The 13,586-nt window shown below is 48.7% G+C and overlaps 1 protein-coding gene across 1 annotated transcript; it reads right to left on the reverse strand.

Moving 5' to 3' along the window:
- Window positions 1–11,007: 11,007 nt before the first annotated feature.
- On the reverse strand, window positions 11,008–13,565 carry LOC119319114 (protein MEI2-like 7). Its single transcript, XM_037593612.1, has 4 exons — window positions 12,871–13,565; window positions 12,650–12,763; window positions 11,775–11,916; window positions 11,008–11,601 (listed from the first exon to the last, which is right to left on the reverse strand). Exons 1-4 carry the CDS (start codon window positions 13,173–13,175, stop codon window positions 11,335–11,337), a joined length of 828 nt encoding a protein of 275 aa, XP_037449509.1. The 5' UTR covers window positions 13,176–13,565; the 3' UTR covers window positions 11,008–11,334.
- Between the last annotated feature and the right edge of the window lie 21 nt (window positions 13,566–13,586).

The following is a 13,586-nucleotide window of genomic DNA, read 5'->3' on the forward strand; positions in this document are numbered from 1 at the left end:
CCCACCACTGCATTTTCTACGTCGTGCCAGTCTTGTCCCGGTGACTACCACTGCATATACTCCTACTCTTCTACTGTAGTAGCCAACGTACGTGCTGTGACGGTACACGGTGGGGTGACGCTCATGGCCGAGGCAGCCATGCCATCTCGTCCAGCTTTTCTTGGAGAGAGAGAGAGAGAGAGAGAGAGAGAGGGGGGTCCGCTTCCGTAGCGACACATGCGAGGCAGAGAGGCCGGGAATTCGTCGGAAAACGTAGCCATCGCCGTTCGCTCCGTGGTGAGACGAAACGGCTGCTCCGCGGCAGTACACCAGCCGTGCTTCGCATTGCAGTGTGGTCACCAACCCATCCATCTCCTGCTCATCGACCTACCTGAAACCCTAGGCTCAGTAGGAGGCAGGGAGGCAGGCACTGGGCCAGTGGTGCACCGGCCGGCGAGGGCGGCAGGTGGCAGAACGCCAGAACCAGAGCAGAAGGCTGGCAGAGGGTATACATGTCTTTGCACCGATTGGGCAAACGGTACGCCGCGACCAATGGAGATCCAGATCGGCCCTAGTGGGAAGCCCTGCAGTGCAGCCGATGGAAGGCTGCATGCGACCAAGGCGGTGCAGAGGCTTGCGCATGCATGCGAGGGAAGAGCGTGCATGCATGCATGGTGCACGGCACAATATTAGCAGGCGTACGGTACGGGAGATCATGAGGAGCGCGTCCAATCGACGTCGACACGTCAATTTTTTTTCTTCTGTCGATTAGTGTATATATACTCCTACTACTTCGAATCAAAAGGCCAGGGGCATCATTACGTCCACAGGCTCATGCACCATGCAAGCGACTTGACAATGAACCGGGAAATCGGCATGCAGTTGGCTGAGCACAGCTAGTTACACTGAACCATGGATGGATGGATGGATGACTACTGCAGCAATATGCGCAGGGCGCAGCATGCTCTACGCATCATCAAGGCTAGGACAAACAACAACATTTTGTTTGTGTGTGTGTGTGTGTGTGTGTGTGTGTGTGTGTGTGTGTGTGTGTGTGTGTGTGTAGCATGTACATTTACATGCGCTCAAGATGTCTATTATATCCATCTAATGAAAACAGTCATTGTTAAGCGAAAATGAAAAATCTTGGGCCGATAATGTTGGTAAAAAGGTGCTCCCGGCGGGGCCGATGATGACAATGTGTCAAGTTGGAACGGTCCTTTCCTTTCTCTAGTTAGTACTAGTAGTACATGACGAACTGGAACAGAGACCAACATGCATGCACGCCCAGCTGCTGACTGCTGATGGGACAGAGACGCAGGGGGAACCTGTTTGGTGACGCCATTTTGTGTGCCCCGTTTAATGGCGACCATATAATCAAAGATAGACACAGAGATTCTACCACTACAAACGGCACTGCGGTGCTTCCGGTTCCAAGCAACACAAGCATAGGCACAAGCCCAAGAAGACACGGGCTAACAACAGATTACATGGACAGCAGTACAGCACAGGGCAATAGGCTACTAAACTGATACTACTTGCTTGGAAATGACCCGGAGTAGAGAGAGAGAGAGAGAGAGAGAGAGAGAGAGAGAGAGAGAGAGAGAGAGAGAGAGAGAGAGAGAGAGAGAACGGGCAAGACTTCGGATTTGACCTTGCCACGCCACCGGGAACGGGCAAGGCAACAAACGAGCGAGCACGCGCAGATCCACGCAGCAGCTTGCGTCGTTTGACCTCAGGGCGTAGCTGCTAGGAGCAGCTGGCTAGCCTCCTCGACGACGCGCGTGCACGGGCCTCCACGCCGGCCGGTCACGGTTGCTGCGGTGGTGCGGTGGCCAGCGCCTGCGCTTGCCGACGCACGTGACGAGGGACGGCGGTGGCGAGAGAGGGAGAGAGAGCGCGCATGGTGTGCCCGAGGTAGATAGACGGCATAGCTCGCCACTGAGACGAGAAGATCTTCCGTGCATTTTTCGCACGTAAAGAAACAAGGCGAGCAGAACGAAAAGCTGGCTATGGCCACTCTGAAAATAATAGTAAGCATTAAGCAGGCACGTCCAATCCAATCGATCTCGATCGGTCAATCCGTTCACAGTCCATCATTGCGTCTGCGGGCTTCAGCTCGATCGCATCGCTCGACCGACCGACCTGACATGGAACTGTCAAGTGTGAAGCCAGCAATGAGCGCGCCCGCTCGGTTTGTGTTAGAGTTTTTTTTTAAATGGAGGCAAAAGATTTGTCTCATTCATTAAATAAGAGGAGAATAGGGTTTAGAGTTTTTACATGCGCCCTTGCAAAACGGTATGGCAATTACTCTCGTACAACAATACGCCCTAATTTCTTAGCACCTGCCGTAACCCATAGTTTTGCCTCGAGCACGATATTTTGGAGCAGGATAGGCGGCGGCGCGCTCTTGTTGCGAAACACCCACACGTTTCTCTCGTTCCAAATAGTCTAAGTGACGAGCATGGTGAGAGAGGCCATCGCTTGTCTATTGGGGTTTCGCATGTCGGTCCTTCTATCCCATCATCGCATGAGGGAATCCTCAAGGTGTCAATTGGAGGTGTCCATGTGCACAAGTCCAAACTTGTCGATGACCGATCGCCAGAGCCTAATGGAGAAGCGGCACTTGACGAAGAGGTGGATGCCCGATTCTTGCTCACGTTTGCAAAGCGGGCAAAGCCCACAGTTATCCCAACCACGCCGCTCCAACCGGTCGGCGGTCCAGTTCCGGTCTTGCAAGGTCAACCAGGCGAAGAATTTAACCTTAGGGGAGGCCCAAGCTCTCCAAACCATGTGGTGAATGGGCAAGTGCGTCAGGCCAAGGAATTGCGCCTTATATGTTGTGGCCGCCGAGTACCGCCCATCATCAGCATGTTTCCAAACAATGTCATCCTCAACCTGATCGTCAAGATGGAAGTCATGCACAAGAGCCCAAAGTGAGAAAAGCTCCCAGATGTGTGCGACGGAGACAATAGTGTCATGCTTGATGTGGGTCATCCAAGCGTTCCTCGAAGGGCCTGACGAAGCGTCGATCTCTTCCTTTTTGAGGCTTGAAAAATAAGAGCGGCAATATCCTTGGGCTTGCGACCAAGCAACCACGGGGAGTCCCAGAATGGTGTTTTTGCACCATTGCCAACGATGATTGTGGTGGAGGCATAGAAAAAATCCATATCTTCCTCGGTGCACAGGTTGCCCAAGCCAACCCAAAGCTTGGTAGGCTCCTTCCATTCGTATCATGGCCACCTTAGTCGCAAGGCACGAGCAAACTTGTCGGTGTTGAGGATGCCCAGACCTCCATAGACCGTAGGCCTGCAGACCATGTCCCAATTGACCTTACATTTTGCGCCGGTCGTCTTGTCCGACCCTGACCAGAGGAAGGCCCTCTCAATCTTGTTGAGATTATGAAGTGTGCCCTGTGGCACAATGAGAGATGTGATGGAGAAGACCGCTTGAGAGGTGATGACCGATCTGACAAGGGTAGTGCGCCCAGTAGTTGTGATGCTTTGTCCCTCCCAAGTTACTAATTTTCCGGCCGCCTAAGTCGACCTTCCGAAGTTGTTGTACTGAGAGCGGCAGGCCCAAATATTTGATTGGGAAAGCGGCGCGGGTCGCCGGAATGCTACTCAGAATATGCTTCAGAGGAAGGTGGTTGCATCGAATGGGCACAACCGAGCTCTTGCAGAAGTTGGTGCAGAGTCCTGTCACCTCGCCGAAACCCCTTAGGATGACTGAGAGGTTATCAATGTCCCGCTTGATTAGGGCCATGAAGATGGCCGTGTCGTCCGCATAGAGGGAGGTTCTTTGCAAAAGCACTACATTGGCAGAGTTGAGCCATTGCAAGTGGGATGTGTGGAGCGAGTCAAAACTTTGGATGACCCGCATGAGATCATGCTTAATAATTTCCCAACAACGCTTGAAGAGATTCCCGTGAAGCCATCCGGCCCGGGAGCCTTGTCCCCCGGCATTGCTTTTATGGCTGCCAAAACCTCATCTTCGGTGATGGGATCACTGAGATCATCCAAGTCATGCGACTGGATATTAAGCTCATCCCAATTAAGGTCAATGCAGCTCGTTCTTGCTCTGCCCATGACCTCGACAAAGTGGTTATGGATGATGTCCTCTTTTTGCTTATGGTCGGTGACCCAGCCTTGTGCGTTTTTGATCCTATGGATGTGATTTTTCCTTCTCCTAGTGTTGATGCGGCGGTGAAATTTTTTTGTGTTAGCATCCCCATCCTTCAGGTTCGCAATCCTAGTGCATTGGCTCTTTCTTCCCCTCTCTAGAACCGTAAGACTGATCACGCGCCTCTTAAGCCTAGAGCGTAGCTCAAACTCTTCCGGGGATAGCAGTCGCTCCTCTTGCGCAATGTCCAGGCGAAGGATGATGATGTTGGCTGCATGGAGCTGCACCTTGGCCTTGGAGAAGATACGCTTGCTCCAGTGAGCAAGGCGGAGCGCCGTTTTTTGAGCTTATGGTGGAGGACCTGGTAGGATTCTCAGCTTAATGCATCCGCTATGTATCTGTACCACTGTATAGGGTGCGGATAATTTTGATTCGAAACTACTTCGCAGACGACTGGTGAATGGACGACGCATGCACGATCTGCAATCAAACGGTGTCCTGCAAAGAGCTTGATGACACCAACAACTTGATTATTAGTATCGTTCATAAATCGTGCATAGACGTCGTGTGTATAGCAACGCTGATTTTGATTATTGGTTGTTGGATGAAGCCAATTCAACGGTCACTGAATATTCTATTCACAACACCAGCTTTTGCCACATGTCATATCTAGATGATTCCATCGCCGAGCTGAAGCACAAAGCATTATACTATGTCCAAAATTCAGAGCACTATATGTTTCTCATCTGTCCTGGAATCTTCCATATTTTAACTCCGCAAATTCTTTTGCTAGTGCTGTTGTTTTATTACCTTTTGATTATCAATGCAAATATGCACAAACCTCGTTGCTTTATTAAAGAAAAACACACACAAAAAAAACTCACGCTACAATAGCATATCAATGTGCACATGCCTCCAAAAGTATTGGCATTCACTTTTGCTTTACTTTTATTTTTGTATCAAAAGCCTTTGGCGGTATCTTCACAAAATGAACTATCTTTATTTTTCAATTGGATGAACTATGATAATAAAATATACTACATCTCATGCGTTATGCACATACACTCTAATTTGTACTTGGGTTATGGAAGGTCTCGTCTGCAATGCATATGTACCTTAGACTGTTAATGTCTACCTATATATGTTGCTAGCCATAATTAGACCTGGTCATAGGCAGCCCGGCCCGGACGGGCCGACCCGACCCGGCCTGAAAATCCTGGGCCGGGCTGAGCCCGATCATGCCATCGGGACGGGCTCGAGCCTAAAAATCAAGCCTGACAGGCAGATCGGGCTGGGCTCGGGCCTGTGAAAAATGGGTTTTTAGCCGTGGTCGGGCCGGGCCGAGTGGGCCGTGTCAGACTTTTCCAGGTTCAGTCCGGGCTCGGGCCTGATTTAATAGGCCCGGTGGTCGAGCCGTGCCGGGCTCGGGCCTGGGTTTTCAGCACTGGGCTTTTTTTGGCCCAGCCCGAAGCCCGACCCGGCCTGAGATATGGTGAGGTATAACCATGATCATACATCTACGGAACATTTGTTACGGGAGGAACTTACAAGCATACGTGTCACCCCCACCAATCTCTCCCCTTCTGTTATTCACGGTGAGACCTTCCTTATTTCCCAACCACAACATGCCATGCTGATGTCCGTAAGTCTAGTCCATAAAATGCAGCCATCCTCGCTTGCACCATAACCTCAATTAAAGCATCATTTCTCAAGTTTTCGTTTAGCTAATGCATTAGCCAAATCCTTGAAGGGAAATATCTTATCTCTCCCCTTCTGTTATTCACGGTGAGCCCTTCCATATTTCCCAACCACAACATGCCATGCTGATGTCCGTAAGTCCAGTCCATAAAATGCTGCCATCCTCGCTTGCACCGTAACCTCAATTAAAGCATCATTTCTCAAGTTTTCGTTTAGCTAATGCATTAGCCAAATCCTTGAAGGGAAATATCTTATCACGGTCATCTGGTGGTAAGAGACCTTGCGACCAAGGATCTGCAACAACCGGAAGCGCCGGGAGTACCAGGGTCCCATCTGAGTTCATCTCGCTCCACGGCGGTTAAGCCATAAGAATAGAACGCGAGGCTCTGAATCCAATTGAAAAGATCGAGATGGACCTAGAAGGGGTTTAATAGGTACAATTACAAATTTTAATTACTACTTAGCAATTTTAGCCAATTATGTGGAATATGAAATGAGCCTAACAATTGCAAAGGTGATTCTAGGCTCGCAATATATTCAACAACAACTCGTAGAGAGGCAAGCAAGTAAAATATGATATGCGTAAAGACAAGGAGACAAATAACCACAAGTAAGGAGTTAGGTTTAGGGATAACCGAAACTTCGGAGACAAGGATGTATCCCGATCTTCACTTCCTTGGAGAGAAGCTTGTCATCGTTGCAAGGGGCGGATGTTACCATGAAGGCACACCAACACCAAGAACGCTCACCCTACTCTCCCCTTGATATATCACCACGAAGGCGATTCTCAACCACCAGTAGTAACCTTGAGGCAGTCTCCACACATTCACAAACTTTCAGGGGGGTAATCACAACAATCGATTCCTCTCTGAAGAAACGTCCAAGAGCAACAAGAACGATGGAGAAAAGCTCAAGACTTGCTCAAATTGAGAATTACTTTGGTCAATAGAGGGGGAAGGAGTAGATCTATCACTTGGTGGAAAATCTCTCAAGAACTCGCACAAATCACTCCGGGATCTTCGATTTGCTGAAGGAGGTAGTGAGAGGGAGCACATGATGTTCTAGGGTTCTTTCGAAGTGAGTGGCCAACCCTCTCGCTGAGTGGGAGATGGGTATATATGGTGGGCCAAAAATGTGGCTGTTGGAGTGTGAAAGTATGTAAGTACCGGTCATTTGGTGTAACACGGACATCCTATGGATGTAGGGTTCGCAGAAAAACGAAGAAGACAGTGTTAAATGAACTAGGGGACCGGACATCCTATATGCACCAGCAGTCCAGCCCCGATAGCATGCTTTCTGGATAGGAGGGTACCGGATTTCAGGTATTGCACCAGACATCCAGTGGAGATACCATGTACCAGGCATCCGGTGTTTGAATATGGTACAACCAGCTGAAGGTCAGACCAGACATCCGATTGACAATTGATACATTGGACATCCGACCCAAAACATACATAAGCTACTTGTACCATATGACCGGATTTCTGGTAGATACCGGACATCAGGTGCCTTGATGATGTACCGGACATTCGGCGTCTACCAGACATCCGATGACACGGAATTGTCTTGTTTGCTTTGAACCACCCTAAGCATGATATATTTTTGAGGTGTTAGCTGAGGGCATTTTAGCATGAATGTGTGTGGTGCATATGTCGTAAAATAGAAGTGAAAAGTAGGCAAATGATGTGAGTATGGAGATGTGTTAGGAACCATGAACTTGAGCTTATCTTTTGCGAAACTCTATCGATCCCATGTTAATAGTGTGGGATCTCTATACTCGTGAACGAGTGGAAAAAAGGTTATGTATGTATCTTTGTTTCTCTGCCCTTAGCCATATTCATTAAAATGGGTTCATGATCCACACACAATAATTTCACGGGGACTAAAACATGTGATTCACTTAGAAAACGTGATCAGTCCCCTATATGTATAGTGTCATCAACATCAAAACATAAAGGCAAGGTTGAACTTTTAAGTTCTACTATCACCAGGTGCAGAAGAAGCATTCATCTTGTACAAGGGAAACAACTTCACAAAATCCCTCCACCAGAAGGAGCATTGTGCAAATTGAGCCGGGGGAAGACCTTTCTAGTGATATGATTCTCGACCAAGATGACCCCAAGGAATACCACTATGATTTGGAAACTTATGAATCATTTTTAAAAATAAAGTATCATTTTAAGCCTTAAGATTTCAAATTTTAAGACCTCCCTGCATTTTAGGTCTGCACATCGTGTCCCAAGCAGCCAATGGAGAATTCTTATCTAATTCCCAGCCTCTCCAAAAACAATACCTTCCATATTTATCTCGTTACATAATAGTTCCTTTGTAAAGCTTAATGCAACTCATCAAAAAGGTTGGAGATGAAAGCACAACATTAAGCATCAACACCCTCAACCATATCTTAAATATTGAGAACAAACACTTGGACTTGGTGGTGCTAAGTGGTACACCCAAATATGTGAAAGGGAAAGACCCAAGTTGACAATTCAAAGCCCGAGCAAGGATTTGCATAACAACATCTAAAACATTTATGGGCATCATACTAGACTTTTGGTAATTCACTTTTAGAACAAAGGACACAACAAATGTGTCAACCGAAGACTTCAAATGAGGTAACTAGATATTGCAGGCCTTGATCACAATGAGAGTATCATCTGAATATTGAACCACAGGTAATCAAAGCATGATTGATTGGCCGGAGTCCATTGCATTATTGAGAATCGTTTGGAGAAAATCAACAGCCATAAGAAATAACAAAGGAGATAAAGGATCTCCTTGACTCACTCGCCATCTGCGCTTAATTAAATTGGGATCCGGAAACATCATTCAAAAGAACATATGAAGTGGATAAGCAAAAAAAAAATACCTTTCACCCAAGAACATCATTTAGCCCCAAAACCCTTTTATTGTAACATGGCCAGGATCATCTGATATCCAAACTTGTCAAAGGCCATCTCAAAGTTCAATTTGAGAATGACAAGATAAGCCTTGGACCTATACCAATTGATGCAGGTATTCATAAGCCCAAGCAACACAATCCTGAATGACTCAGAGTTGAGGAATCCACATTAATTAGTATGAAACCCATTCAAGAATAATCACACCTCCCAGCCCAAGTGAAACTCGATGGTAGCTCACCAACGGAATCGATCCCACTCTCCCCACTCCTCCCCGCTCAAAGACGAGTTGTTTGAACGTATGTTTGGTTTGAATTTGCTCAAATTATTTGTGTATTTTTGCTTAGAGTTGTGTATATGACATTGGATTTTTACTCTGTTAGTGTAGATGCGCTCGATTAGTACTATAGCCTCTATGTGCTCAATGGTAGAGGAGTTCTTGGATTGTTTGTTCTCCTAAGATGATTCAGATACTGAAGCTCTCCAAGACGATGACGATGAAGAGATTATATGGTTGTGCAGTGGGAGATGGAGGGCGGAAAAAAGAGGAGGCGGACAGGGACACATCAAGATTGTTTGTGACCTCACCTAAATAGATTGGCCGACCAAAATTTGCTCATGTTAGATTATTATTTTTGCCGTTATGTCTTTACACTCTGTATCACTTTCTGCGATTCAGCGTTTGCTACACAGGCATTAAATTTGTTCAAATTTATTTATTCACGGACAGTTTGGCGTATTTGTTGCATTTGGACCCTAATGTTCTTTGCATTTAGACCCTATTTATTTACAGAAAATTAAAGTAGAAAAGAAATTGAATTTATTGATTTGGAATGTTGTTGAATTGTGCGGTGTTGAAACATGACATTGTTGAGTTATACTGATGAAAAATTGAAGTTAAAATGGAGTGTATATGTAAAATGGTACTAGAAGAGGTAAAATAATAAAATTGCAATTTCTTCGACTCTGAGTTTGCATACTTATGTTGAAGTCTTTTAAAAGTTCTGAAGGACGCTGAAAACAAGTTTTAAAAGCAGCAGATTCAGAGAAAGTTGCTCTACTTTGGCCGATGGACCTTACTCAGAAGCTCAAAGTATGATCAAAGTCATGCATGCTCCTGCTACCTGCGCTTGTCCAACATGGGAAGACACAAACCTCTGCACATGCGATTTTGCAAGAGAAACGCGAAATATTTCTTGTATTTTATACAACGGTAAATTTAAAACCATTGGTCATAAAGAATTCTTTGGCGCTTCTTTGCAGTCCACCTTTCTTTTCTAGGGCATATCTATACTACTATATAGTGTATCAGTTTGAATTCGGGCATTGCAATGCATATCCGGCCGTTCATTGGGTCCATCCGACGGCCAAAAGTGCTTGGATTCGCAGCTACAGTAGCGCTGAGTGTCATCTGGATCATTCCAGAGGCAGCCATGAAGTAGCATAGAGTCAAAATTATCTGGGTCGTTCTAGAACCCAACCCACTGCATGTCTGCAGCAGGTTGGAGCTAACCGAGTTTCCAGAGACCAGATTCCACACTCCTCGCATCCCCTCGGAGCAACACAAATTATTTCAACAAAGTAGACTCAGGCAGCGGTACATGTGGTTGATAGATAGGTTGCTTCAGTACTACTAAGTCTGACAAGCGGTAAAAGTAAGACGAAGAAATATATAAAACTAAACAGATTGAACCAGTGCACTTTTGGGTGGAAAGCTATAGCAAGAAAAACAGTGCATCGCCCACATATAGGACGTCACTGACTTGATGTGCATTTTTGGATCGAAAGCTGTAGCAAATGTTACATTAAAACATAGTAATAGGTACCCAAATTTAATGTATACTACACATTCTTTAGATGTGATAGTTATTGAGTATATGAACATGAGAAGCTTTCTTATTTAAATTATAGGCATTTCGCTTCTGCTTCCGTACACGCACAATTTTTATTTGTCTGGAATCATTTTTTTAGAATTTCTCAAAGCATTTCACGTAGTGTTTTCTTCGGCTCAAGTCAACCCACAATGTTAAGACGTGCATTGCGCGTGCATACATACTAGTAATATCCTAGAAAAAACATGCCCGGCCAAGTGCTGTTGAGGGAGCTCAGCTTTCACGGAAGAGCAACGTACTTTTGCTTGCCCCATTTAATGGCGACCATGGAATCACATGGACAGAGCGACAGAGATTCTTCTGGTACAAACGGATAAACATGCATGCCATGCTAGTACCTGCAGTCCGAAAGCACCACAGACTAGCTTCTAGTTCCAACTTCCAACCCACAAACAGAGAGCTTGCAGCACGGGAGGTACCGTACAATGCCTGGGCCAATGGCGACTCGGCGACCAGACACCAGACAGTCTTTGCTTTGAACAAGACACATGCTACGGACACATTACACAGCCAGCACAGGATAGAGGCTGATGCTACACCACACACACAGGAGAAATTTCATGGCGATTTCTAAGTGGAGACAAAGAAATTTCCGTGGTAGAGCAGTGCGATGCTTGCTCATGTCCAGAGTCCAACAGCCTTCCCTCCCTGCACCAACCAAAGGAGAAAGAAAGGGAAGGCATGGCCGGACTCCGGTTTGACCGGCTACCCTAGCACGAACGAGCAATGGAGCATAGTACGCCTCACGCGCAGCTTGTTGCGCTGCTCGGCTTCATGACCCCGCGCTGGCGACGCCCACGGGCCACGGGCTTGCCTGCCAGCCGCTGCGCCCGTGGCGTGGCCCGCAGGGGAGTGGCGGGAGTGACGCGGGTGCCGACGCGCGTGGCCTCGCCGGCGACGGACGGGTCGGCGGCGCCGTCGCGCGGCGGTGAGAAGACGGCGGGGAGCCAGTCGTCGGTGGCGCACGGGAAGGTCGAGTTGCTGAAGTGCTTCACCAGCGCCCTCTTGCCCTGCAAAACCAACACCATCGACAGCCGAGCGTGCGTGAGACTCCGTTGTTTGCGCCTGCGCATCAGCACGTACGCCTACTAGCGCATGCAAGCATGGTGGCTGGCTAGGCCGGGATCATGGCGCGTTTGACGCGAACGATCGAACGACGGCAAGCGAGGCGTGCGGTACGTACCTGGATACGCGCGGCGCAGATGTCGATGACCTTGTTGGTGCCGAACACCGTCCAGCGGGCGCCGTGCAGGGCGGAGTGGAGCACGCGCGCCGCCTGCGCCGACGTGAGGTTCACGAACGCGTACCCCAGGTTGCAGCACAAGCTATACCAACGATTTCTCTTTCGTCAGGATTTCTTCGTGCAATTTTTCAACAGATCCACTCGAACAGATAAGTAGTGTAAGATTCAAGAAAATGTACTAGTACAAAAAATATATACGTCTACTCGCGGTGAAGTACTGATGCTTTCCGCCAAAATGATCCTTGGTCTGTATTTCTCGCTCCACTCCGGAAATACATTTCCACAGGCTTTATCCAGACCAACGATATACATGTTCACAGGCTTTATCCAGATCAAGGACCAGCGAGAAATACAGGAAAGAACATCATGCTAAGCTAAGCTTATACAGGAAAGTAACTTTCACAGTGTTGTTTCGCACACAACGAGAAATAATGCAGGAAAGGGCATCATGCTAAGCGAAACTAAGCTACTACTAGTACATTGGTTGAAAAGACAAAGGGGCAGTATCTGCTAGCTTATCCATTAACATGGACACGTTTTATTCTTCTTGTTAGTTTTGTCACTTTGTTGTTTGCCTTTGTCCGACGGAAGACGACAGGGGAAGAACATAAAAGGAGGTTTAGCTTAACTTGGCACTGATCCATTTGTACTAACAAAGCTAACCTTTTCGTTCACAGTTTCTTTAAAGAAAACTTTCCGTTTGAACTTGTAACTTTTCACAGTGCTGAGTACTAGTACTGCTCAAAAAAGGAAGAAATGCAGGCGGTAATTTCATGTTCTTGTTCTTGTGTGGGGGTGTTGCGGCATTTTATCACCTGAAATCCATGGGCAGGTAGAGGAAATCGTAGGCGGCGGGCACGTCGCCGCGCTTCTCCTCCCTGTTCTCGCGGGCGCAGTGGTCGTCCAGCAACTGCATCATCTCCGCCGGCCTGCTCACGTGAAAACGCGAAGATTCACAGCTTAAGCGCACGAAAGAGACGGCCATGCAGTGACGATCTAACTGGAAGGAGGAGAAGGTCGCCGGATATGCACTTACTTGAGCCTGTTGGGGATGTTCCGGATCATGACGGTGGTGACCTGCGGGTCGCTCCACTCCGGCGCGGGCCTCGGCGCCGGCGGCCTCGTCGTGAACGCCGGCTTGCAGGCGACCTCGGCTGGCGCCGCCTTCGCCTGCCGGCGCCCGAGCTCACTGCTCCTTCTCCTCCCCGTCCTGTGCTGCTGCGCCTGCATCCGACCCGGCCCGGCCTTCCTTCCGCGAGGCTTCACGGACTGGGCCGCCCCCGCGATGGCCGCCGCCTGCGCCTGCTTCTTCTCGGCGTCCACGTCCACGGCCCAAAACATGAGCCTGTGCGGAGGGAGGCCGTGCGGCCGCGCCGAAACTTCCGGAGCCTTGCGGCTCGAGGGCACCGGCGCTGTGGGCGGTGGCGACGTGGGGACAGCCTCGGTGCTCCAAGGCACCGGCGCAGCCGGCAGCGGCGGCGAGGGGGCTTCCTTGCCGGGGAAAGTCTCCACCGCTGCCTGCTTTGGTGGCGCCGAGGGGACAGCCTTGCCGAGGCGGCAGTGCGGCGCGGTTGGACGCAGCAGCGAGGGGGGAACCTTGCCGAGGCGGCAGTGCGGCGCGGTCGGACGCAGCAGCGAGGGGGGAACCTTGCCGAGGCGGCACTGCGGCGCGGTTGGACGCAGCAGCGAGGGGGGAACCTTGCCGAGGCGGCGCGGCGGCGCGGTTGAACGCAGCAGCGAGGGGGGAGCGAA

The sequence above is a fragment of the Triticum dicoccoides genome, chromosome 6A (genome assembly GCF_002162155.2).
Source record: "Triticum dicoccoides isolate Atlit2015 ecotype Zavitan chromosome 6A, WEW_v2.0, whole genome shotgun sequence".
NCBI lineage: Eukaryota > Viridiplantae > Streptophyta > Magnoliopsida > Poales > Poaceae > Triticum > Triticum dicoccoides.